General features: G+C 51.1%; 1 protein-coding gene and 1 non-coding gene across 2 annotated transcripts; both read right to left on the reverse strand.

Annotated features, from left to right (window-relative positions):
* Window positions 1-1,815: 1,815 nt before the first annotated feature.
* Window positions 1,816-14,052, reverse strand: AARS2 (alanyl-tRNA synthetase 2, mitochondrial). The gene is made up of 22 exons (XM_065885356.1): window positions 13,804-14,052; window positions 12,976-13,167; window positions 12,283-12,428; window positions 11,911-12,078; window positions 11,224-11,368; window positions 8,696-8,841; window positions 8,388-8,496; window positions 7,975-8,013; window positions 7,787-7,898; window positions 7,199-7,332; window positions 6,602-6,746; window positions 6,193-6,365; window positions 5,956-6,069; window positions 5,717-5,857; window positions 4,888-5,025; window positions 4,678-4,787; window positions 4,417-4,525; window positions 3,997-4,119; window positions 3,637-3,747; window positions 2,977-3,060; window positions 2,753-2,863; window positions 1,816-2,281 (listed from the first exon to the last, which is right to left on the reverse strand). Exons 1-22 carry the CDS (start codon window positions 14,044-14,046, stop codon window positions 2,117-2,119), a joined length of 2,958 nt encoding a protein of 985 aa, XP_065741428.1. The 5' UTR covers window positions 14,047-14,052; the 3' UTR covers window positions 1,816-2,116.
* An 11,161-nt stretch (window positions 14,053-25,213) lies between these two features.
* Window positions 25,214-25,318, reverse strand: LOC136130079 (U6 spliceosomal RNA). Its single transcript, XR_010656283.1, has one exon. It is a non-coding gene; the product is annotated as a U6 spliceosomal RNA (small nuclear RNA).
* Between the last annotated feature and the right edge of the window lie 644 nt (window positions 25,319-25,962).

The following is a 25,962-nucleotide window of genomic DNA, read 5'->3' on the forward strand; positions in this document are numbered from 1 at the left end:
AGGGTCGACGCAAAGAAGTGTCCGTCTGAGGCGCTGTGTGGGGCCGTCAAGAGGGCAGTGGGAACCCTGGCGGTGCGGCACGCTTTGTGCGTCTTGGGGACATGTTTAGGAACGGATGGGCTTTTGAGGGGGATGGTGGGGAGTGGGGGATGGTGGCAGGGCTCCTGGACTGCTACAGTGCTCTTCCTTCTGGGAGCCTTTTGTGTGGAAATGGAGGTTGGCATGACGAATGGAAAGAGGGTCTCGGAAAAGCATCAGCAGCCAGTCTTTTCTGGAAGAGGAGAAGGGTGGAAGGGCACCTGTAGGCGTTCCTGAACTCCCCTGAGGTCCCCGGTTGACTCCAGGCCCTGCAGGGGAGCAGTGGGCTGCGGCATCCCTGCAGAGGTACCCTTGGCCTTTCTTCAGGGTGTCAGCAAGACTGAAGAGTGGCACCAGGCAGGAAGGCCCAGGCCTCCACGGTGCTCCCTCCCACAGCCCCAAGCCTGACACCAGGAATGACCAACTTCATGGGGGCTGGCTAGTTAGAAAAGGAAATTGTCCTTCAAGAGGGGAAGAGCAACTGAGAGTGGTGGGAAGTTTCACTGGAGACAGAGCTTAGCTTTCATTTCAGCTCTGTTGATGATTACTAGTTGGTTACCCTGGACAGGTTAGCACCTTAGAAGTTAACTCATTAATAAAATGCATACCCCCAACTCCTCACCTTGGTGTCCACATGTAAAGAGACAGGTCTTTGCTGACCACCACTGAACAGTGGCCACTGCTGCAGTTGCCACAATCCCAAGGGAAAGCTTTGCAACTCCTCGGGGCTGCAAGCAGCCAGGGTCCAAGAATTCAGGTTCCTTTCAAGCCCTCATCAGTGATTTACCAACGAATCACTGGTGCCTCACTTAGAATAAGAAATCATGCAGGAAATGTTGTCAGGAGGGCCTGCTCTGCTCTAATAATTTTGACTAAATGGCCACAGAACTTCGCAGCCAGGGAGCCTCTGACTTGGAGATGGGTCCCCTGAGGTCCCTTCTTTCATCCAGCGACAGAGGTCTGCGAACAGACGTGGAGCCCCTGTGTCTGGCTTTGTCCTGGGTGGATTCATTTTGGTAGCGGGGGAGGGCTGCGCTCCATCCCGGCTTCCTCCTGCTCTGAGCTGCCATTTCAGCTTCAGCTTTAGCTCAGGCTTGTGGCAGGTGCCGTGCAACCTGTTCTAAGAGTAGGCTTGCTCTGGTTGCGCTCCCTTCTGGCCCCGAGGCCTGCCACCTGCCTGTTCACTACCCACTCAGGTGCCTGCGCTGGCTCTTCCCCTGGAGGTCCACGTGGCTCACACCCGGCCCCGGATGCCACCCCCACCCTTCCACTGCCTGGTTGCGCTCTCTCTGCAGACCTCATCCCAGTCTGCCACCCTCTTCTTGCTCTTCGTTGCTGTTTCCCCACTGGAAGCAAACTCCACACGGGCAGGAAGTCTGGTGGGTTCTTGCTGCATTCTCAGCAACTGACCAGTACCTGTCATTTTGTCAACAAATCACCAGAGACTTCATTAAAAGGAGAAGTTGTTGTTAATGGAATAAGTGACACCAGAGAGGATGTACCTGGCTCTCATGACTTTTATGTGACAGTGAATGGATCTTGGTGGCCAGGGAGGCCTTGGTGGGCGCCCAGAACAAGCTGGCACACAGGGCCTGTCCAAGCACTCGTGGTGACGAGGAGAGCTCTGATCTGGAGGCGGGGTGGCCTTTCAGCCCAGTGTGAGGGGTCAGACTAGTCACGGGGCACCCATTCCAGGCTGCTGGGAGGAGAAAGCCTGCTCTTTTTTAGGCAAAAGAACCTTCTGGAGCTTCCTATCCGCTGTGAAATACTTTTTAATGATCACAGACGGGACAGTCATGTCTTCACATTCAACTAGCAGGGGCCTTTTGCCAGGCCCACTTCTGCCTCCCCCAGCCCACATCTTCTTGTGTCCACTCAGAGCCTAGCCCAGGGCGGTCCTCTTCGGCTCAGCTGCTTGGCCTCCAGGCTCTAGTCCTCTGTTTACCTTCCGGGGAGGTTCTGCTCGCTCCTTCAGGGCTCCAGGCACTGGCCTGTCTGTTGTCTCTTTAGTCTCTGTGAGTCCCTGAGTGAGCCTGGATCAGAGCTTGTTGAGGGCATAGGCTCGGGCTGTACTGAGGGCAGCGTCCAGGTCAGCAGTGCTTCCGGTGCCCTGGGCCACCACTCGAGAGCCCCAGGCCTTGCCCCCCATGTGGCTGCACACAGCCAGCGCCCAGGCCTCTGCGGTGAAGGCTGGCGTGGCACTCTGGGGACAGAAACAGAAGGGGCAGTGATGTAGAGCAGCTCTCCCTACCACCATCCACTCAATGTACCTTTGAGAGTGGAGTCATGGCGATGAGAACCCTCTCCCGAGCCGGACACATGGTGGGGGTAATCAGGCGAGGAGACACGAGAGGGACGGGCTGGGAATGAGTGGAGGTTGATGACGGGCTGGGAATGAGTGGAGGTTGATGAATGGCTGCTACCTGTTCGCAAGAAATGTGCAGCCTGGAGGTGGCATGGTAGGAATTAAGGAGTCTTTTGGTGCCTTCGCGGGTGGGGTGGGGGAGGGGGTGGGTTAGGGAGAAGGAGGTGGTCCTATCCCCACCCTGGGGTATCTGCAGAGATGGCCTCTACCCAGCTGTGGCTCCCTCGTGTGGAAGGAATAAAAGGTGTGGAATCAGAGAGCTGGACCAGGAGACGGGTGGGGTGGGAGCTGCCCTCCCTCTTTCCTTACCTGGGCTACCTGACAGGCACACAGCACCTGCCCCAGAGGCTGGGGGCTGAGTAGCAGCACAGACGTGCTGGGCGCCTGCTTACACAGCTGCCGGACCACCTTCACCAGCACCTGCACAAGGGAGGGGAGATGGTGACCTCACAGCTCCCCACACCCCCAGCTTCCTCCCTGCCAGGACTTTCCCCTCCCCAGACCCTGGGGCCATCCCCAATCGCAACACTTACTGAGAGGGACTCAGCATGAACTGTGTCCACAATCAGGGGCCCCTCCGAGTGCTGCTGTAGCAGCTCCTGGGTTCTCTGTGCAGCCTGTGAGGCAGGAAGGACAGCACGGGGGTCGGGCTGGGAGGCAATCAGCCCCCAGTTCTGAACTGAGCCCCAGTCCAGAAATCCCCTCCCACGGCCCCCTTCCCCCAGCAAAGGTGCCAGGGGTTCTGCCTAGAATGGCCTCCTTCTTTTGGGTCCCCCCTGGGTTCTTCCTCCCCCCCCTCACCTCCTCCCTTTCATCATAGCTCCAGGCCCCTACAAATAAGCTGCTGAAGGTGAAAGGACTAAGGCTGGAGCACAGATGGGTGGGAGGGGGCGGAGGGGAAGGATCCACAGTCAAGGAGCAATTAGGGCTGAATGGCGCCATCAAGTCAGCTTCCTGGAGGGAGAGTCTGAGCCAGACTTGGGAGTTGGGGGAGATACCCAGTTTGGCAGAGAGCGAAGTGGGGAAATGGCCTGATGATGGCACTCAGCTGGCAGGAGAGGGGGGAGCTGCCACCCACCCCCAACCCCCTGCCAGGCTTTGAGGCTTCTCAGCGTGCGTGCTAGAGCATCTCTGACCCTTGCTGGGTGTGCCTGGCATCTGCCCCCCCTGGGTGCAGATGGACCTCCTCTTACCTGCACCATTTCCAGTTTCCTGACAGCAGTGTTGGCACGCCGCCGTAGCGCCTTCAGTGTGGCCTGAAGCTCCCGCCGCTGCCACTGGGGCATCACGGCAGTGTCCACGGCCTATGGTCAGAAGCAGTACAACAATCCCTGCCCTCCCTGAGCCACGGTCTCTGAGGCAGGGACCACCAGCAAGGCCAGGGAAGAGACCACACCCACCACATCCCACCCTGCAGACAACCGACAAATATCTGGGCCAGCTGAAGTCTAACAGGAATGCTGGGGAGAGACGGGCAGGGTCCAGGAATGCACGGGGAAGGGAACATGGCCAGGAGAGGGAGGGGACAGCTCCATGCTGGGGGTGGCCCTCACATCAGTGAGTCGTCCCATCTCCTTGGACAGCCGCTGAGCCTCCACCACATCCCGGCTGCCCTGACTCAGCCGCGCCGCGGCTGCTTCTACCTCCTGGGCCAGGCTCTGGCCCACCTCTCGGGCCTGCAGGGAGGGAACCGGATGGTCAGGACTGCTTGGCTTACCTTCCCTCTCCAAGACAGGCACTCTCAACCCGTTCCTGGGCAGGACCAAGTTAGAAACACTGAACAATCAGGACCCATCAAGGTACCAAATAATCACAACAGGTGCCAGCTACCAGCAGCTGGTAGGGCCGTCCTGGTGCTCAGGTATGAACACTGGTTCTGCTGCTGGGCATCCCCTGGCCTGAGAGCAGCTGCTGTGTGCTCTCTGACCCCCATCCACACCCAGAAGCCTCCCAGGCCCTGCTGGCGTGCTGACCTGCTGGGCCTGCTCCCCAGTGATGGCCAGCAGGCGGGTGGTGCCCTTGGCGAGCTGGCGCTCCCCGATGATGACTAGGTCCCCTATAGCCCCTGTGCGTAGCAGGTGTCTGTGGGCAGAGGGAGGGAGGAGGAAGCCGGGGTGACGACGGGAGAGAAAAGAGCAGCCTGAGCTCCAAACCAGGGGCTGGTGGCTCCAAAGACCAGGGAAGGGAGGAGGTCCAGGGCCCCAGGCCAGAGCAGGCAGAGAGGAGTGACTCACGTCCCACAGCACAGCTCCACAGAAGTCTGCAGTGCGGCCTGGGAGGCTGGGTTCAGCGCCTGGGCCACAGGCACACCCACAGACACCACCCGCACAGGGTCTGGGTATACCTGACAGTGAGAGGGCACAGGTCTGTTAAGGGACCTGAGGGGAGGGGAGGGTGGGGAGGGCGGGCAGGCAACCTCCACCCCGTGGGCTCCCCCAGCATACCTCATCCAGAGAGCGCAGGCCAGGGACATGGGCAGTGCGTGCCAGGGCCACCTCCTCCATGTACACGGCCTCATCCTGCCCCACGGCCTTCTGCACAGTGCCCTCCACTGCCCGGAGCTGCTCTGGGGTCAATGGGGCCTAGGGGCGTTGGGGGGAAACAGACAGACCAACAGGCAGTCAGCCCCATGCCTGGGAGTGATGCATGAAGAAGCGGTCAGCGTTCACTGAACTACCCCCAGGTTCTAGAACAGGGGTTAGTACATAACATGTGCTCAATACACATTTGTAGAGATGACAATTGTTTTCTTTAGAAAGCTACCTGGGGGTTGGGCCTATCGGAAGCTGCAGGCCTTTCACTAGGCACTGAAAGTTGATGAAGAGACAGAAAATGGAGGCTCTGGACTCAGGGAGCTTACAACAAGGGTCAGCCAATGGAAGAGAAATACAGGATGGGGGAGACGCAGGAGCAAGGAGTAATCAGGTGGAACGAGATTTAGTCAGTGAGCGCTTCCCAGAGGACTGGAGCCAGAGGTACAAGGAGACAGGATGGCAGTAAAGGGAGAGGGCAGCTCAGCCTGAGCAAGAATGGCCTGGGTGACAGCAGGGACAAGGAAGCTGGGTGGCTGGAGGTGAAGGGATGGCTCCACACACTGGCTAGCCTAACCCTCACTGGTGCAGGAGGAGCCTGATGGGAAGCCCCCCCCCCAACGCCCTCCAGTGACTGAACGAGAGGCAGCCCAGGCCCCCTTACTGGCCAAACTCCCACACTACCAGACTCCCTCTAAGCCCGTCGCCTCACTTGAAGGCTGCCCCTCTGTGCCCTGCTCACCTGCATGGCCACGTCGAAGCGCAGCCACTCAGGATTGAGATGGGACCCTCGCTGCTCTGTGCCAGGGCCCAGGGCCTGCCGCAGCGCCCAGTTTAGTAGGTGGACGGCTGTGTGCTTCTCCATGCAGCTCAGACGCCAGGCCTGAAACACTTTTGTCACCCAGGGTCCTGGGTGTAGGTGGGGATGGGGAGAGAAAAGGGGCTGCAGGACATCACGAACAGCAGGGGTGGGGTCCTCACCTCATCCACGTGCAGCTGTACCTGGTCCCCCACCTTTAGGCACTCAGGGGCTGCCACCTCATGCAGGATGAAGCCTCCGCAGACCTGCGCCCGAGCCACTGGGAACAGCACGTCCTAGGGGAGGGCAGGGCCAAGGCACTGAGTGCTTGCAGCCTCTCCCTCCCCTTGGTTCCCTTCTGGCTCAGGTCTGCCTCCTGCAGGAGGCTTTGTGTGTGAGGGGGGGTTGGGGGGGCTCACCTGCAGTCCCACCCGCACCAGGTAGCCTCGGTCGGAAGCCTGACCTCCCTGTTCGGCGTAGAAGTTGGTTTTGTCCAGGAGGAGGCCACAGCGCTGGCCTTCCCCCACAGAGGCCACGGCTGTTCCGTCCTCTGTATACAGCTGGAGCACCTGGGCCTCACAGGTGCCGAACTCTGCCAGGGCCAAGGATGGTTATCAGTGCCAGGCAGGGGCTTGGGATGCAGGATGTGGGTCTGTGCCTTCCCTGAAGTCAACAGGCACAAGGCTGGGGGGGCACTTCCAGCTGGGGCCCCCAGAGAACCCCAGTGGCTACCCCGGGGAAGGCACAGGCCTGGTAGCTGGTCTCTGATGTCCTTCCCAATCACGGTCAGGCAAGCCTGTGGCCACCCACTTCAGTCTAGGCTCTCACCATAACCGCCACTGGGTCGCAGGGAGTAGTTGTATTTGGGGCTGTCATCGGTTGGGGGCACCCCTCGGCGCTGTAGCTCCCCCAGCGCGTGGACGTCCAGCCGCAGTCCCTGCTCCTGAACTGGCTCGGCCTGCTGTGCCCGGTGCTGCGGGACAGGCGTGTGTGCACGGAAGGGGTGCACGGAGAGTGCAATGGGACTTGAGTCTCCGGAGAGCCCTGTCCCTGCCACACAGTTGTGTGAACACTGCACCCCTCTGGAATAAGCCCTCAGGCTGGGCTGGCTGCTAGAGACCCCGGGCTGGCTCGTGAACCACCCTCGTGTGGGGTTCTCAGGACCAGGCCTCCCTCACCCACTGCTGCCCCTGACGGCCCCTCTCTAGGACCTTGTGCTGACCTCTCCCCTTCTGCTACTCTGTGTGGCCCACTGAACTAGCGTTCCCCTCCATGGACTGTGGGCGGGGCCTGAGTGAGGGGACAGACCCTACCTCAGACTCCTGTTTTCCTCAATAGCTGCAGCTCCTCCCACAAGAACTCAGGGCTGGGGAAGGGGCCAACCTGTCCCAGCAGAGCCCTGTGTGGAAGTGCCCCAGCCTGTACCTGGGCCTCCTCCTGAGCCAGCCGCTCCAGTCCAGCAGAGTCCAGCTGCACCCCTTTCTCCTCCAGCATCAGTTTCACCAGGTCCAGGGGGAGCCCCAGGTTCCCAGACAGTGACAAGGACCAGGCCACTTCGGCTATGAGAAAGGAAGACGAGGGACAGAATGGGTGTTGAGGGAGGAGGGGCAGGATGGAGGGAGGGAGAAGAAGTGAGGGAGTAGTAAGGGCCAGGGCTTTTCTGACCACACAGAAGCCACTGGGTGCCAAGCACAAGTGCCCCCTCCCCACACTGGGCAGGCCCGGGAGAGGGGTCACCTTCAGGCCCCAAAGCCAGAGCTGGGGGTAGCCCAGGGTCCTCCCTTGGCATATGGGATTTCAAAGGAGGTGAGAAGCTCATTCTCGGCATGAAGCCAGCCTTGGAAAGCAGAGACCAGAGGCAGGGCCAGCTGGGCAGCACGTAAGTGAGGAGAAGCAAGGGGGTGCTGGAGAGAGAGTACGGGGAGAGGGACGTGGGGGAGGAGGCGGGATGTGAGGCCTGGGCCTGGCTCGCCTAAGTGGGTCCCTCACACCTCGGCCAGGTGCCCTGCTCACCAGGGAACGCATCGGAAGGCCCCAGGCGCCTCAGGGTCCGCTCGATGACCCGCCGACCCTGCTGCAGGGAGGCCAGGAAGGCCTCCTCATCCGCTGTCACCAGGCTGGCTATCTGAATGGGGGCAGGGCAGGGCTGGAGCCGGGTCTCCTGAGGGGGAGCCCCTCCGTCCCCCATCCAAGTCTAGTACCTGGGCTGAGTTCCTCTGCAGTTCCGGATAAGCACCTCCCTGGGGGCGGCAGACAGGGCTGAGGAGGTGTCAAAAGCAGCCAGCCCACTCTGCACCTCCACCCTGGGCCTCCCTGGGGACACCTGCCATGGAGACTCAGAGAGGCTGATGGACGGGGGAGGGATCCAAATGGGGAACAAGTTTCTCTGGGGGGAGGGGCACTGATACGGGCAGAAGGGGGTCCCGAGGTCAGAGGCTCAGCAGCCTGGGCCGGAAGGCCTCCTGAAGGCTCCCTGCTGTTTGTAAGCCCACTGACAGGACGCTGGGCTGGACATTTAGGGTGGGGAACCCAGGCCGGGGCACTGTATGGGCTCAGCGACAGGCTCCCTGAGACCCCAGGGAGGCCCAGGGAAGTGAGGAAGCTCTGCCCTTACCAGTGTCTCCACCACTACAGGCACCAGGCTGCCCAGGAAGCCAGGTGGTGCCCGCAACAACTCTGTAGAGAACCGCACGGCTCGACGGAGGATCCGACGAAGTACCAGCCTAGAAGGATTCAGAGCCCAGATGAGCCCCCAGCAGACCCTGGTCAGCAGGGAGCGGCGAGGGGAGGGCAAGGTCCAGAGTGTGTGCTCGCTTCCCCCTCCTCCTGCCATCTCAACCCGACCCACCTCTCCATCTCCTCCCTCCTCTCCCCTGCAACCCCCAGCAGCCCCTGCCCCTGCGGTAGCCCTTCCAGACTCACGGTGCACCAGACATCCCAGGAGAGACGCCATCGGCGATGCAGACACTGAGCGTGCGGATGTGGTCAGCCACCACACGGTACGCTGTGTCTGTGTGCCCCTCGTCTGCTGCCCCGACCCGGCCCGAGTAAGGGGGTGCCCCGCAACCCTGGGAAGCAGGAGAGGAGACATGGCTGCCGGCCCTGCCTGCCCTGGCCCAGGAGGGACACTCTCCATCACTCCTGGAGCATCTGCCCTCACCCCTAAAGCTGACCGCATCTGGAATGGCGTGGGCCAGAGAAGCTTCAAAGGTGAAAGAGAGCCAGTCCCTGCCTCCTGGGGCCCACATTCAGCACAGGCAAAGAGCACAGCTGTGATCATTTACTGAATTTCTATTATCAGAACCGGGTGGGTACTTGAATGATACGGTGTCTAATCCCTAAAACTTCCTGTTCTGGAAGGTGTTAAAGTGGAAAGTGGAGAAGAAAAACAAAACAAAACAAAGACTAGACCAAAAAAAAGTGGAAAAAAATAAAAACAAACAAAAAAAGAGGAAAGTGAGACTCAGAGAAGCTAAGTTCTACAAGGGCACGCAATTCAAGAGCAGATCCGAGATCTGAACCAGGACCGTCCCACCCAGGTGTTCTTCATTCCCCACACCTGCCTCTACAGCCTCTATGGGCGCAGGGAAGGAGTGTGTGAGCTGTGAATACATTAAGCTGTGCCCCAAAGCAGAGTGCTTGATTCATCCAGCTCCAAACCTGTCTCTTCCCCAAGCTTCCCCCTCTCAATAAACAGTCCTGCCATTCACCACATTACTCAAGTCAAAAACTCGGGAGCCAGGCTTGCCTTTCTTTCCTCTCCCCATCCAATCCATCAGTGGGGCCTTTTGTGTCTACCTCCATGAGATCTCTCAAATCAATCTACTTTTCTCCACTTCCACTGCTACCAACCTAAGCCACACACACCCTATTATCTTTCCTCAACTATGAAATAGGCTCCCAATTGGCTTCTCAGCTTCTGTTCTGGTCTCCTTCCAGCCTATCCTTCACACGGCAACAGGAGTGGCCTTTTAAAAGTGTCAGTCAGACCGTGCCCCTCCCACCTTGGAGCCCATCTCACCACATTTAGAATCAAAGACTCACTTTGGACTTCAAGGCCCCACAAGATCTGACTCCTGCCTTCCTCTCTGTGGTAGACTGTTTGCAAAATTGGCCACAGTCCTTCCCTTTCCTGTGTGCATGCCACTTTGCAGCGTGACTTTACAGGTGCTTCCTATCAAGGAATAGAATTTATTTCTCCATCCCTTGGATCTGGGCTAGACTTGTGACTTGCTTTGGCCAACAGAATGTGGTGGAAATGACACTGTTCTGAGCCCAGGCCTCAAGAGGCCTCATGTGCTTCCACTCTCCTTCTTGGAACCTTGCCAACCTGTCATGTGAACAGGCCCGAGCTACCCTGCTGGATGACAGACATACAACCCGGTCATTGCCACAGCCCTAAACTGACAGCCAGCCAACTCCCAGAAGTAGAGCTGCCTAGCAGCTGACCACAGATGTATGAGTGAGCTCATACAGGACCAAGAGTGACCCAGCTGGGCCCAGCCTACATTGCTTGTCCACAGTCTCGTACGCTATATAAATGGTCGCTGCTTTCAGCCACAAAATGTTAGGTGGTTTATTATACAGCAAGAGCGAACCCACACACACTCCAACTGTATCCCACGTGATTCTACTTTAGCTGGCTGGCCACTTTTTGTTCCTTTCCTGCACCAGGGCCTTGGTATTTGCTGTTGCCTCTGCCTGGAATGAGTTTCCTGTGGCTGATTCTTCTTTCAGGTTTCAGCTCAGAGATATCTCCTTGGTGAGCCTTCCCCAAACATGTCATCTAAGATTCTTCTCTACCCCCTGTCCCCTGCCAATTACTATCACCCAGGTTTACTGCCTATTCACAATCTGTAAACTGCTATCTTGTTCTTTAATACATTTATTTATTACCTATTTCTTAGGCTAGAATGTAATCTCCATGATCTCTTTTCTCTTTACTGCTGTATCTCCTGAACCAAGCACAAAGATTTAACACAAAGTAGGCACTCAACACATATTTTTTTTTTTTTTTTTTTTTTTTTTTTTATGCGTTACGCGGGCCTCTCACCGCTGTGGCCTCTCCCGTTGCGGAGGACAGGCTCCGGACGCGCAGGCTCAGCGGCCATGGCCCACGGGCCCAGCCGCTCCGCGGCATGTGGGATCCTCCCAGACCGGGGCACGAACCCGTGTCCCCTGCATCGGCAGGCGGACTCCCAACCACTGCGCCACCAGGGAAGCCCCAACACATATTTTTTGAACAAATGAAGGAAGGAAGGAGTCAGGAGGAACATCAGGTAGTAAATATGAATCGGAGCCTCACATCTGACACCTTTGTATCCTTGGCTGGTCACTGTCCCCACAGGCAAGAAAATATTCTGAGTTCTCAACAAAGATGGAAAGCAATGGCAGTGAGCACTGGTGAGAGCAGGTCAGAGGGGCTTCTGGAAGGGAAGAGGTGGGCTCACCTGGTGTATGGCACTGAGCAGCGGGGAAAAGAGGTCGGTGTCATAGGTGGAGCGTCTGCCTTGCAACACGGCCAGCAGCCTTTCCAGGCCCATTCCCGTGTCCACGTGCCGCTGGGGCAGGGGCTGCAGGCTTCCATCTGCCTCTCTGGCCAGGAAGGGTATGCAAGGTGAGGCCCCCCACAGGATTACAGGTATGAGGCAGATGCTCAAGTGGCATAAAGGGATGGGGGAGGGTCCTGGGGCGCTGACAATGGGAGGAACCAGAGGGCAGTATCATCCCCCCACCCCCACCCCCAAAAGCAGATGACGATGGCCTTGGGTCCCGTCCTTTCTCATAAAGAGTGATCTCCACCTTCACCCTCTGCTTGGGCCCTTGGCTGGACCCAGGCCTCCCCTTTCTGGGACACAATTCTTTGCTTTAGAAAGAGACATGTCAAGGCTGGTAGAAAATCTTAAGAGATCAAGTTCAACTCCATCATATAAGAGAGCAGAGTCTGGAGAGCAGCAGTGACTAGTTTCAACTGTTATGGGCAAAGACGAGGATCTGAAAAGTGTTTAGAAATATGCCTGGCACGTTGTAAATGCCGTTTAAGTGTTTGTTTTTATAAAAAATGGATGAAAGTGTCCTGACTGCCGACTTTTTCACTTCCAGTCAGGGAATTCCCTCCTGCTCTCGCACCCCATTACCTGTTGTGTTGCATGAAGACCAGATTCCAAAGCTCCACCAGTTGGGGGGCTCCCACCCCAGCAGCCAGGTCATAGTGGATCTCAGTACAGGGCCCACAAGGGCCAGTATCCCCCATCTCCCAGAAGTTCTCCTGTGGTCCAAAGGAGAGCATGCGGCTGGCAGGCACCCTGGGAAGGAAGCCAGACGGGTGGTGGGCAGACAAAGGCAGCACCTGGGACCCCCTCTGCCAGGAGAACCCTTCCATTAAGCTCAGCAGGAGGCGGAACAGGGCTGACCCTACACCGTCCCGGGATATGCCGAGACTCGCTGGTAGTCTCTATTTTCCAGTCCTCTTGTGCTCCAGGAGTGGACATAAGTGGGGGTGGACTCACCCTAACTTGAGCCAGATGTCCCTGCTCTCCAGGTCCGGGCCCAGCCCAGCCTTGGGGTCACCACCAAAGTAGGAGACCCAGAGCCTGTCCTCAGGGATCCCATAGACCTGAGTCAGCAGTTCCCAGGCCATGCTGCAAGCCTCCTCCTGCAGTGCAGTGCAAACCCATTGGGAAGAGGAAAATGGGTGAGAAGAAGGCCCCACTGAAGTTCCAATCAAGCCACATGAGTTCAGCCCTCAGCTTAAGACAAAACTATTTCCACTGCCCACGTTGTTTCCAGAACAAGCCATGACTATTTCTCATTCTGAGTTTTTCCTGCATAGAAAGCTTCCTCCCTCTTCTGAATCCTACATTCTTTCAAGTCCCACCTTCTCCATGAAATCCTCTCTCCACCCTAGCCTGGGATGATTTTTAACTCCTGCACTTTAGTATTGGTGTCTCACCATTTGTTCATACAATAATTACTGACCAGCCATTAGGCGGGAGGCATAGTCCTGGCCCTCAAGGAGTTTACAACCCAATCAGGGAAACGAGACACATTCCTATTATAAGTGTTCATCTAGCACTTTGCCTCTGTGTCTGGTCTGAAGCCCTCCCTAAGCAGACTCTAAGAGTGGAGACAGGACTAACCTTGACCCCCTTCTTGGCTGACCACTGACCCTTTCCTAACTCCAGGGCTTCCTGGAGACTCACCTTAAAATATACCCCCCGAAAGGCCCAATTGCCAAGCATCTCAAAGAAGGTATGATGGGAAAGGTCTCGGCCCACATCCTCCAGGTCGCTGTGGCGTCCTCCAGCCCTCACACATTTCTGGCTGTTGGCCACACGTCGGAAGCCTGCCATCTCGCTTCGTGGATCCACAGTGCCCAGGAAGATTGGCTTGAACTGGAAACAGATGAAGGGCGAGAGAGATAGCCCAGACCCTCAGCAGAAGGGAAACGTGGAGGGTGTGGAGAGAGATGGTAGTTCAGAGTGAAGGCTCACCGTGCCCCTGAGAGGCCAGGGGGGCACATTGGGAGCGTGGGGGCACCCATCTCTGGTGTGTCTGGGCAGACAAGGGGTAAATAAATCATGAAACAGAGACTCTGCTAGTAAAATAAGCAAGGTAAAAGAAGGAGGAATGTGTTGGTGGCTGGAAATAGAGCAAGTCTAGAGAAGGTTAGTGGTGCTCAAAGTCAAAAGCTTAGAGAACCCAGTCTAGCACGTAGCATGTGCTCAACATCTATTTTAATGAATGACTTATCTTTATTTAAAGAACTAATAAATGAAGCCAGACTTCCCCCACGGGACTCCACACCCGCCATTCCTGGACCTAAAACTCAACCTCAACTCAGAAGTTGCCCGGTGGAGCCCTCTCCAAGCCCTAATTTGCGCCCCAATCTCGAAGCCTAACCACACACAGCCCTCTTTCCCCCGAAAGCTAGGAGCTCCGCCCTTCGCTTCTTTTGTCCAATCCCGCAACGCCTTTCTCTCAGGAACAAGTCACAAACTCCGCCCGGATCAGCGTGGCTCAGTCCCTACCTGGTTCATGCCCGCGTTGACGAAAAGCAAGCTGGGGTCGCCGCGGGGCCTCACGGAAGCGGACGGCACCACTTGGTGGCCATGCCGGTCCCGAAAGAAGCTCAGGAAGGCGTCCCGCACGGCCGCGGCCTGGGTTGGAGGGGCCTCGGATGAGAGCGCCCGACGGCTGGGGCCCCGCCATTGCGGCGTCCTTCGAATGGCCCGCCGAAGTCGCCCGGCTGCAGCTGCCACCGACGCCGCCATCTTAACTCGGGGCAATGACTTCACGGGGTCAAAGGGCAGTGCGGGATAGAAGGTAACTTGAGAAGGAGACCAGGCGTTTCCTACAGCGACCCCTGGCTACAGAAAGAGTCAAAGCAGCTTCTGCCTCCGGGTGGAGGTGATTGGGAAGGAGGCGCCTGCCAGAGTCCATCTAACACAAGCGGCCTGGAACACAGTAGGCCCTTAACTCATTTGGCATTCAACAAATATTCATTGAGAGGTAACTGTGTGCCAGGCATTATTTTAGGCGCTTAAGGTACATTAGTAACAAAACTGACAGGGAATTCCCTGGTGGTCCAGTGGTTAGGATTCTGGAGCTTTCACTGCTGGGGCGGGGTTGGATCCCTGGTGGGGAAACTAAGATCCCGCAAGCCACAAGGCACAGAGCAAAAAAAAAAAAAAAAAACTGACAAAAATCCCTGCTCTCCAGAAATATATATTATAGCAATGATAATTATGTTTAATTTTTTCATTTCCATGTTACTTTTATTTTTCTTTATTTTTTATTGAAGTATCGTTGATTTACAGTGTTGTGTTAATTACTGCTGTACAGCAAAGTGACTCAGTTATACATATATACATTCTTTTTCATATTCTTTTCCATTATGGTTTATCACAGGATACTGAATATAGTTCCCTGTGCTATACAGTAGGACCTTGTTGTTTATACAGTTATGTTTATTAATTTTGCAAGGTTACAAATACAGTTGCAGTGAAAAGGTGTGGATTCAACTCTGTGTGGTGTATGTATACGTGTGTGTGTGTGTGTGTGTGTGTGTGTGTGTGTGTGTTTCCAGGCTGAGGGAAGAAGGCAGAGATGGCCAAGGGAGGTGATATCAGCATTCATTCAAGAGTCATTCAACTAATATTTATTGATAACTACTATGTGTCAGACAGTGTGCTGTGTACTTCCTGGTTATTTTTGCCCTTGGCATTGGAAATGGCCATTTTGTTCTTACGGAGTGAAGCAGGCCCTTTGGAGCAGGAGTTTAGCGAAGACAGAAGCCAAGCAGCATCTGTTCCATTATTAACTGCTTAATAACATTTGGTCTTTTAATGTGCCTGGGGATTAGAGAGACTCCAGGCCATCAGGGCAGGTCGAAGCTCTTGGATGATTGCTGAAGAGATTTCTCTCTCTCTCTCTCTCTCTCTCTCTCTCTCTCTCTCTCTCTCTCTCTCCCTCCCCCTCCCTCCCTCCCTCCCAATGCCCTAGGGTTTTGTGTGTTTTGCTTTAGGGTAAGAGAGACACCTTTTCCACCTCCCTTTCTGTCCTACTCTCCATGGTAACAGCTGTGACCATGAGGCCAACACAAGCATTTGTGGGTGGAGCCAGATTCTTCACGGGCTTCTCTTGATACCCTCTGCTCTTGGTGTGGGAAATTAAGCAGGTAGAGAAGAGAATTTGATAAAGTTAAAGCCCAATAGGGGCAGCAGAGCTGAGGTCAGTGTGATCACCTCTAAGGCTTCAGCCATCCAGCTGAGCTCTTTTGGCCACCATTCTTTGTGAGTTATGTTTTTCAGGGACTTCGAAGACAGTTTCCTTGGGAAATGTGTACTCTTTTTTTGGACTTGAGTTTCTATAGTGATAATGAATTCTCGACTTTGTATTCTGACAGAACCCATGGCATCTATCCTGTGATCCTCTGTTTCTTCCCTTGCCCACGTAGATTAAAGGTGTTGTTTTGAAAGTGTTTTGCCTGTTGGTTTTTCCAGTATTTTTGGAACAGGAACCTAAAGCCAGATGGGGATTTCTGTGAGATTCATGATCTCGAGACAAGACTGTGGAATTCTTCCCCAAATTGAGATGGGAGCGTTTTGCTAGAGAAATCTAGTAAGGTCCTCTACCCAGTACTGACGTCACCTTTTTTTCTCCTTCAGATTTTGCCCAGAAAGTCTTTGCATCATAGTAGGAACTCCATGTTTTTAGACTATTGTGGATCTAGAGTGGAGCCATGGATTTTTTTTTCCAAACAGCTTTAATGAAATATGATTCACATACCATACAATTCACCCACTTAAAGTGCACAATTCAAATGGCTTTTAGTACATTCACAGAGTTGTTATCTAACTTTTAGAATATTGAGATCATTTTCATCACCTCCAAAAGAAACCCCATACCCTTTAGCTATTAACCCCCAATTCCTGCATGCCTCCCAGCCCTAGGCAATCACTAATTACTTTCTATCTAAAGATTTACCTATTCTGAACATTTCATATAAATTGAATCATACAATATATGGTCCTATGTGACTGGCTCCTTTCACTTAGCATAATGTTTTCAAGGCTTATCCATGTTGTAGTATGTATCATGGATTTTTAGAAATGGGTATTTTGGGTTGTTTTCTGTTTGAAGAACGTTTTTTCCCCCCCATCTTGTTATTTTGTCCTTGCCATTAAAAATGATTTTTTTTTTTTGGAATGTGGTGTCCTCTGGTGAGTCAGTCTCTTCTTTTTGATATTCCCCAGTGAAGCAAAGTGGTTCTTCTAGGATTGGGATGTGCTTATTCTGATTTGCCACTGTCATCTGATGAGGAAGTTAAATTTAAGTTCTGCAGTTTCCCAAGACAGATGAATATGGAGACAACTCACCAGAGTGGGAAGTTACTGACCTCAGAACTTCTCTTAGGAGTTCTCGTATGTCTTAATAATAATAGAAATTTCGTTTGGGGGTTTAAAATGGAAATGGGGTCTGTCTCCTGGGAGCTGCTGTACAGCAAGGTTTGGGTATTGCCTTCCCTTGGGCTGGAATTGCCCTTATGTTGCTGTCTGACTTACTTATTTTGGCAAGCCCAAGGAGCCCATTCTTTGAGCCTTCTCTTTCCACATTATTCATAAGAAGTAATGCCTTTACACTGGGAATGGAAATTGGCCTTCCTGATTTCCCCACTGACTTTGAGAGCAGGAACCTGAGGTCAGTGATGCATTCGTCCTGGACGGATGGTCAGAGGAGACACGAGGGGATTTTCACCCTTGCTAAGCATAAGGAACTCGGCTGTGGGAACTTCTGCTTGTAAATCATAAAGGCTGTTTTTTAGGGTCTAGGTTAAAAGTTCAACCTACAAGAAGTGTTCCTATTTTTATGTATTTATTATTAATTTTTGTTTTTTGTGGTACGTGGGCCTCTCACTGTTGTGGCCTCTCCCGTTGCGGAGCACAGGCTCCGGACACACAGGCTCAGCGGCCATGGCTTATGGCCCCAGCCGCTCTGCGGCATGTGGGATCTTCCCGAACAGGGCCACAAACCCGCGTCTCCTGCATCGGCAGGCAGACTCTCAACCACTGTGCCACCAGGGAAACCCCTATTATTAATTTTTTAATAAATTTATTTTTGGCTACTTTGGGTCTTCATTGCTGTGTGTGGGCTTCTCCCTAGTTGTGGGGAGCGGGGGGTACTCTTTGTTGTGTTGCACGGGCTCTAGGCGCGCAGGTTTCGGTAGTTGTGGCACACGGGCTCAGTAGTTGTGGCACACGGGCTCAGTAGTTGTGGCACACGGGCTTAGTTGCCCCACGGCGTGTGGGATCTTCCCAGACCAGGGATCGGCTTCAGGGATGTCCCCTGAATTGGCAGGCAGGTTCTTAACCACTGTGCCACCAGGGAAGCCCCCGATGTATTTATTTATGGCTTTGCCTTAAATAAAGCAACGCTTTATTGTGAAAGCAACGCAAACGTTAATATGCATAGGAATCTCCCGGGATCTTGTTAAAAATGCAGACACTGATTCAGTAGGTCTGGGGTGATGTTGAAATTCTGTATTTCTACCAGGCTCCATGGTGGTGCTGTTGCTGCCTCTCCTCTACCAGGCCAAGGGTGTGGTAGAGGACTTGTGGGAAGAGTGTGGACACAGACTTTGGCTTGGGACCAGGCCCTTGGGCTTGGGTGCTCCAGTGATCTCCTTTTTCTCCCGGAGAGGGTGGGTGGAGCCGGGAGCTCCTTGGGCGCATGCGTGCTCGCTCCCCTTCTCCCCACCCGGAGTCTAGGGAGGGTGGAGGTTGCGTCGGCCTGTTGCTAAGAGACGCGAAGGTGGTAAGGACCAGCGGCGGGGGAGGGTAGCGGCAGCGGCGCCCGGCGCTCTCGGGAACCCAGCTAGAGCTGGGAGAGCAGATGGTGGGGTGGAAGGGTCGGAGCCTCCTGGGATCGGAAATTCAAGGATTAGTGGACCTTCGAGGGTCGCAGTGCTCGGGTTTGTCCTTATGCATTTTTAAATGGTTACATTTAAATGGTTATATAAGTACCTACATAATATCCTTGATTTTGCTTCTTGGCCTGCAAAATCTAAGATACTGTCTGGTCCTTTGAAAAAAGTTTGCCAACCCCAGACATTTCTTACCCCAGACTTGGAATCAGCCATTTCCAAAAATCCTGGTTACTTTTAGTGGGAAACCATAGTTCAGAACTACAAACTGGGTGCTGGGGATGCTCATTGCTACTGGTTTAATCATTGTTTCTAGGTTTTTATAGAGGACACAGACAGGGAGAATATATAGTTACAGATAAAATGTTCCATTAGAGGGTTTTAAGTAAGGGAGCAACATGATCTGATTTACGCCTTTGAAAGATCTTTCCCCTGGGAGAGAATGAACTATGGGGACAAGAGGGGAAGCAGGAACGCACATTAGGATGTTGTTTTCCAAGAAAGAAGTGATAGGACTGCAGCAGTGGAGACAAGAAGTGGTTGGATTCAGGCTATATGTGGAGATAGAGCTACTATATATATATATATATATATATATATATATATATACATACATACATACACACATATATGCATATATATATGTATGTAGCTGATGGATAGGATGTAGGGAAAGAGAAAAGACCAATTTCTAAGTTCTGACCTGAAACTAGGTAGGTGGTGTTTCCATTCACTGACCTCAGAAAGCCTGGGGAAGCAGGTCCGTGGAAGGGAAATCAAGAGTTTGTTTTGGACACATTAAGTTTAGACATCCAAGTGGAGATGTCACTCAATGTTGGATATAAAAGTCAGGAGTGCAGAAGCAAGATCAGGGTTATAGCTATAGATCTGGGAGTCACTGGTACATTGGTGGTCCTGGATGAGAGCACCTAGTGGAAGAGCAGGATGGAGGAGAAGAGAGGAGAGTCATGTCCTGGCCTGTATTCTGGGGAGCTGGAAGAGGAGACCCCTGCAGGGAAGCCTGAGAAAGCCATGGGGGTTAGGAGGAAAACTGGAAGAGAAGATGATGTTCAGGTAGGAGGGAGTAGCTGTATCAAGTGCTGCTGAGGGCTGAACAAGATAAGAGCAGAGACCTAATGAATGGATTGGGCAAAGTGGGAGAAGTTTCAGTGAGATGGTTGGATGGAAAGCCCAACTGGAGTGAGAAGCGGGGGTGAGAAGGTAGAGACAGGAAATAGAAACAACTTTGGAGGGATTTTGCAGAAAAAGAGAAGCAGAAAAAAAAAAAGTAGAGTCTGGAAGAGGCTGTGGGCTCTAGGGAGCATGTTTATTTTTTTAGGCTGTACCGGGTCTTAGTTGCAGCATGCAAGCTTCTTAGTTGCGGCATGAGGACTTCTTAGTTGCGGCATGCGGGCTCTTAGCTGTGAACTCTTAGTTGCAGCATGCATGTGAGATCTAGTTTCCCAACGAGGGAACGAACCCGGGCCCCCTGCATTGGCAGCACAGAGTCTTACCCACTGGACCACCAGGGAAGTCCCCAGCATATTTATTTTTAAGAACTGCAACATTAAGTCTTATTTGTATGCAGATGGGTATGATCCAGTATGGAGAAGAAACTGACAAAGCAAGAGAATGAGAGGATCATTTCAGTAGCCAAGTTTTTAAGTACTTGAAGGGATTGAAAAATTCAGTACAAAGTGGAGGGATAGTCTGCAGCCACAAGCAAGGACACTCCTTCCATTACAATAAGAGGTGGAGATCTGGATACAAATGCAATAGGTCAGTGGATCTAGGGCTGGGAAGGCGAGGGAGGACTCACCTTCAAGCATCTGTTTCCTTAATGAATATGCAGTGAGGTGAAGAGGTGAAATTGCTGTCTTGAAAGAGAGAAGATTTACTAGGGAAGTACGGTAGGATTAGCTGGTAGCATTGGCTGCTCATTTAAGATTTGAGGTTTCGATTTACACTGAAACTGATCAGCACAATGGGATTTTCTCCATCCATGCTTAGCTGCTCAGGAGCAAGCACAGAGCAGATGGATTATTGGGTGTAATTAGGGCTGCAGTTCTGCCATCTGAGTGTGATGGAGGGAGGGGGGCAGGCATGAGTAAGGGTGTTTGCAGGGAAGTGTTTGAAGCCCTGAACCTTGGCCCGTATTTGAGTGCTAAACACTATCCATACAGGCCCTCATCTCATCTAACAGCCTTAGTTAGTATCATGGCTCAAATCTTAAAACTCAAACCTTAAACAAAAGCATAATGAAAAATATATGTATGTATATATGGCTCCTCCCACCCTCCCTCCTTCGGAAGCTTTGTTGTTTAAGGTGGAGAAAGAGATAAGAGAGTGTTAGCCTGTAACATTTTAAAATTATGTTAAAGAGATAGTCACGATAGAGGCCGGAAGACATTGGAAAGTCATCTTTAAAGTGCTGAAAGAAAAGAACTATCAACCCAGAATGCCATATGCAGCATAAATATCTTTTTGTTTTCCTGTTGTGTTTACTTTTTTAAAAAAATTTATTTTATTTTTGACTGTGCTGGGTCTTTGTTGCTGCGCGCGGGCTTTCTCTAGTTGCAGCGAGCGGGGGATACTCTTCATTGTGATGTGCAGGCATCTCATTGCGGTGGCTTCTCTTGTTGTGGAGCACGGGCTCTAGGCACGCAGGCTTCAGTAGTTGTGGCATGCAGGCTCAGTAGTTGTGGCTCACGGGCTGTAGAGCACAGGCTCAGTAGTTGTGGTACACGGGCTTAGTTGCTCTGCGGCATGTGGGATCTTCCCGGACCAGGGCTCGAACCTGTGTCCCCTGCATTGGCAGGTGGATTATTAACCACTGTGCCACCAGGGAGGCCCTTTTGTTTTTGTTTTTTGGGGTTTTTTTGATGGAACAATGCTTTACTTCAGATGAATATCTTTTAAGGCTAAAGACAAAAATGAGCGTGTGGGAATTCCCTGGATGTCCAGTTGTTAGGACTTGACGATTTCACTGCTGGGCTTGGGTTTGATCCTTGGTCGGAGAACTAAAATCCTGCAGGCTGTGCGTCGGGGCCAAAAAAAACCCAAACCAAACAAAAACAAAAACAAAAAACTAAGAGAGTTTATTGTCAGCCAACTGCACCACAAGGAAATTCTTCAGGCTGAAGGGCAGTACTACCAGACAGAAAGTCGAGTCTTTAGGTGAATGGAGAACACTGGGGATGGTGACTGTGAATAAATATAAAAGGCTATCTTTTTCCCTCAGTTTCTTTAAAACACATTTAACTGTTTGAAGCAAAGGAATTTTGCAATTGTATAGTTTTTTTTAATTGCTCCTGTCCTTTATGTTATGTAATATATATGACTAAGAATTATACAGTTGCAAAGTTCTTATATTTTACATGAGGTGGTATAATATTTACTCTAGGTAGACTCTGGAAAGTTAAGGATATATGTCATAATGCCTAGAGTAGTGGTTCTTAAAGTGTGGTACAAAGACTTTGGGGGTCCCCAAACACATTCAGGAGGTCTTCAAGGTCCTCCTTTTCCCAACTACGTATGTTTGTAAGGTGTATTTTCTTCATATATGCCAACCCAAACAACATATCCCAGCAGATTGAATACAGAAGTAGATTTGAGCATTCATCTGTCTTTTATTAAGCCAGCCGTTAAAGAGTTGCAAAAATGTAAAACATTGCCTCTCTTCTCAGTATATTTTTGAAAATAAATTTTTCATAAAAACATGTTGTTTATGCAAACATGTAATGGTTTTCATGTTTATTTTACTTAAAAATAAATAAAATTTTTAGTTTAATTTTATCTATATCTCCCACATAAAAGACCCCTCTCTGGGGGGGTCTTCAATACTTTTTAGGAGTGTAAAGGGGGCCTGAAACCAAAACACTTGAAAATAGCTGCTGTAGAACAAACACTCAAAAATAATGCAATGAGAAGCACTATTCACAATAGCCAAAGAGTGAAAACAACGCAAATGTCCATCAACAGAAGAATGGATAAACAAAACGTGGTATATACATCCAGTGGAATATTACTCAGGCTTAAAAATGAATGAAGTACTGATACATGCGACAATGTGGATGAACCTCTAAAACATTCTGTTAAATGTTAAACTGAAAGAAGCTAAACCAAAAGGCCACATGTTGTGTGATTCCATTTATATACAATGTCCAGAATAGGTACATCCATAGAGGTAGTATAGATTGGCAGTAGCCAGGCACTGAGAGAGGGGGGAATAGGTAGTGACTGCTTAATGAGTATGGAGTTTTATTTTGGGATGATGGAAATGTTTTAGAAGTAGACAGAGGTGATGGTTGCACACCATTGTGAATGTACTAAATGCCACCAAATTGAACATTTTATTTTATTTTATTTTATTTTAAATTTTTGTGGTACGCGGGCCTCTCACTGTTGTGGCCTATCCCGTTGAGGAGCACAGGCTCCGGACGCGCAGGCTCAGCGGCCATGGCTCACGGGCCCAGCCGCTCCACGGCATGTGGGATCTTCCCGGACCGGGGCACAAACCCGCGTCCCCTGCATCGGCAGGCGGACTCTCAACCACTGCGCCACCAGGGAAGCCCCAAATTGAACATTTTAAAAAACAGTTAATTTTGTTATGTAAATTTTACCTAAAAAAAAAGGACAAAGTATAGTTAAAAAGCCAATAGAGAAGTTAAAATGGAAAAAGAAGATAGGAAAGGAGGAATAGAGGAACAAATAGAGGAATAGAGACAGAGAGAAAACAAATAGAATGGTAGACCTAAATCCAACCTTATCAAGCATTATATCATCGAGACTTCTCTGGTGGCACAGTGGTTAAGACTCTGCGCTCCCAATGCAGGGGGCCCAGTTTTGATCCCTGGTCAGGGAACTAGATCCCACATGCGTGCTGCAACTAAGAGTTTGCATGCCACAACTAATGAGGCTGCCTGCCACAACTAAGACCCAGTGCAACCAAAAAAAAAAAATCACATCATCCCATGACCTAGCAATTCCTCTTCTAGATATTTAACCAAACGAAATGAAAACATGCATTTTCAAAAAGACTTGTACATGGATGTTCATAACAACTTTACTTGGATTAGCCAAGAACTTGAAACCGTCCAGGTGTCCATCAACAGGAGAATTGTGGTATGGTCACGTGATGAAATACAACTTAGCACAGTAAAAGAACAAACTACTGATATATGCAACATGGATAAATCTCAAAAACATGCTGAAGGAAAGAAGCCTTCCACAGGGCTTCCCTGGTGGAGCGGTGGTTAAGAATCCGCCTGCTTGGGCTTCCCTGGTGGCGCAGTGGTTGAGAGTCTGCCTGCCGATGCAGGGGACATGGGTTTGTGCCCTGGTCCGGGAAGATCCCACATGCCGTGGAGCGGCTGGGTCCGTGAGCCATGGCCACTGAGCCTGTGCGTCCGGAGCCTGTGCTCCGCAGCGGGAGAGGCCACAACGGTGAGAGGCCACAACGGTGAGAGGCCCGCATACCGCAAAAAATAAATAAATAAATAAATAAAGAATCCGCCTGCTAAGGCGGGGGACACGGGTTCGAGCCCTGGTCCGGGAAGATCCCACATGCTGCGGAGCAACTAAGCCCGTGCGCCATAACTCCTGAGCCTGTGCTCTAGAGCCCGTGAGCCACAAGTACTGAGCCCTCGTGCCACAACTACTGAAGCCTGCGTGCCTAGAGCCCATGCTCCGCAACAAGAGAAGCCACCGCAATGAGAAGCCCGTGCACCACAACGAAGAGTAGCCCCTGCTCGCTGCAACTAGAGAAAGCCCGCGTGCAGCAATGAAGACCCAAAGCAGCCAAAAATAAATAAAATAAATAAAAATAAACTAAATTAGATCAAGATATTTAAAAAAGAGAAAAAAAAAAGACGACTTCCACAGAATACGTACTTCATGATTCCATTTCTACAAAGTTTTAGAACAGGGAAAATAATTTTTTAACCTGATTTTTTTTTTTTTTTTTGGTGGTGCTATGAGGCTTGTGGGATCTTAGTTTCCTGACCAGGGTTGGAACCCGGCCCCTGGCAGTGAACGCGCGGAGTCCTGACCACTGGGCCACCAGGGAATTCCCTAATCTGATTTTTAAAAAAGTGGTTGCCTCTGAGGGTAGGGCAGACATAGACTTAGGAAGGACTTGAGGGAACTTTCTGGCATGCTGGAAATGTTCTTTCCTCATAGGAGATGGTTTACGCTATTGTATGCATTTGTCAGAATTCATGTCAAAACATTTCCCAGTATGTAATTTTTCCAGTTTTTTTTAATGTGGTTAAAAAACACATAAAAATTACCATCTCAACCATTTTTACATGTATGGTTCAGTGGTATTAAGTACATTCATGTTGTGCAACCATCACCACCATCCATATTCAAAACTCCTCCTCTTACAAAACTGAAACTCTGTACCTGTTAAACAATAATTCCCTGTTCCCCCATTTTCTCCAGCCCCTGGCAACCACCATTCTATTTTCCATCTCTATGATTTTGGCTACTCTAAGTAGCACATGTAAGTAGAATCATACAGTATTTGTCTTTTTGTGATTGGTTGATTTCACTTAACATAACGTCCTCAAGATTCATCCACACTGTAACATAATGTCCTCAAGGTTCACCCACGTTGTAGCATATGTCAGAATTTCCTTCCTTTTAAGGGCTGAGTAATATTACGTTGTACGTATAGACCACATTTTGCTTCTCCATTCATCTGTTGATGGATGCTTGGGTTGCTTCCACATTTTAATTATTGTGAATAATGCTGCTATGAACACGGGCATACAAATATCTCTTTGTGACCCTGTTTTCACTTCTTTTGGGTATATACCCAGAAGTGGAATTGCTGAATCATAAGGTAGTTCTATTTTTAATTTTTTGAGGAATGACCATACTGTTCTCCACAGTATGGCTGTACCATTTTACATTCCCACCAAGGGTCCCCATATCCTTGTCAATACTTGTTATTTTCTGTTTTTCTGATAGTAGCCATCCTAGTGGGTGTGAGGTGTTATCACAGTATTTTTTTTAACATGGAGCATTTCACAGAATTTGCATGTTGTCCTTGTGCAGTGGCTGTGCTAATTTTCTCTGTTTCATCCCAGTTTTAGTATATGTGCTGCCAAAGATATATTTTACAAACAACAACAACTTCTAAACATGCAAGAAGAGTTGAACTATTTTTGTTAACAAGAGTAAGGGTGGAAAATGCTAGGAAAAAAAAACCAAACCCTAAACAAATAGAGTCTAGTTGATGATATGCATACTGAAATATTTAGGAGTGAAATGTCCTGGTATTTGTACCTTACTTAGAAATGCACCAAAAATTGGATGGATTGGATTGATGGATGGGATGGATGTGTGATAAGGTGATAAGGCAAATATAGGAAAATGTTAACAATTGTAGAATCTAAGTGGTGTGTATATGAGTGCTTACTGTAAAATGCTTTCAACTTTCCTTTATGTTTGAAATTTTTGTGATAAATCTTTTTTGGGGGATGAAATTTTCTTTGTCTTGGAGAAGTTTTGCTCTGAAGGACTGAGATTCCTTTAGTGAATGTGGGACGCGAAGGGCTGAAAGGACCCCCTTCAGTAATGCCGAGCCCTCAAGGGGAAACCGTGTAGAACCAACTGGCGTGGAATTCGGATCCTTCAGGTATATATGTGTTTTGGGGTGGGAGGGGGAGAGAGTAAAAGGATCAAGGGGACCAGGTATGAAGAGTGGGAAAGAGGGAAGGTAATTAGAATCCACCTTTGAATTTCCATATGGACAAGG

The sequence above is a fragment of the Phocoena phocoena genome, chromosome 10, assembly GCF_963924675.1.
Source record: "Phocoena phocoena chromosome 10, mPhoPho1.1, whole genome shotgun sequence".
NCBI classification, from domain to species: domain Eukaryota; kingdom Metazoa; phylum Chordata; class Mammalia; order Artiodactyla; family Phocoenidae; genus Phocoena; species Phocoena phocoena.

Bases quoted from the DNA above. Each gene is read 5' to 3' on its own strand.
- AARS2 (XM_065885356.1), bottom strand. From the start codon at position 14,046: ATGGCGGCGTCGGTGGCAGCTGCAGCCGGGCGACTTCGGCGGGCCATT. The intron at 13,168-13,803 runs GTAGGGACTGAG...ATCTGTTTCCAG, and splicing joins TCAACGCGGGCATGAACCAG to TTCAAGCCAATCTTCCTGGG. The intron at 12,079-12,282 runs GTGAGTCCACCC...CTTCCTTCCCAG, and splicing joins GACATCTGGCTCAAGTTAGG to GGTGCCTGCCAGCCGCATGC.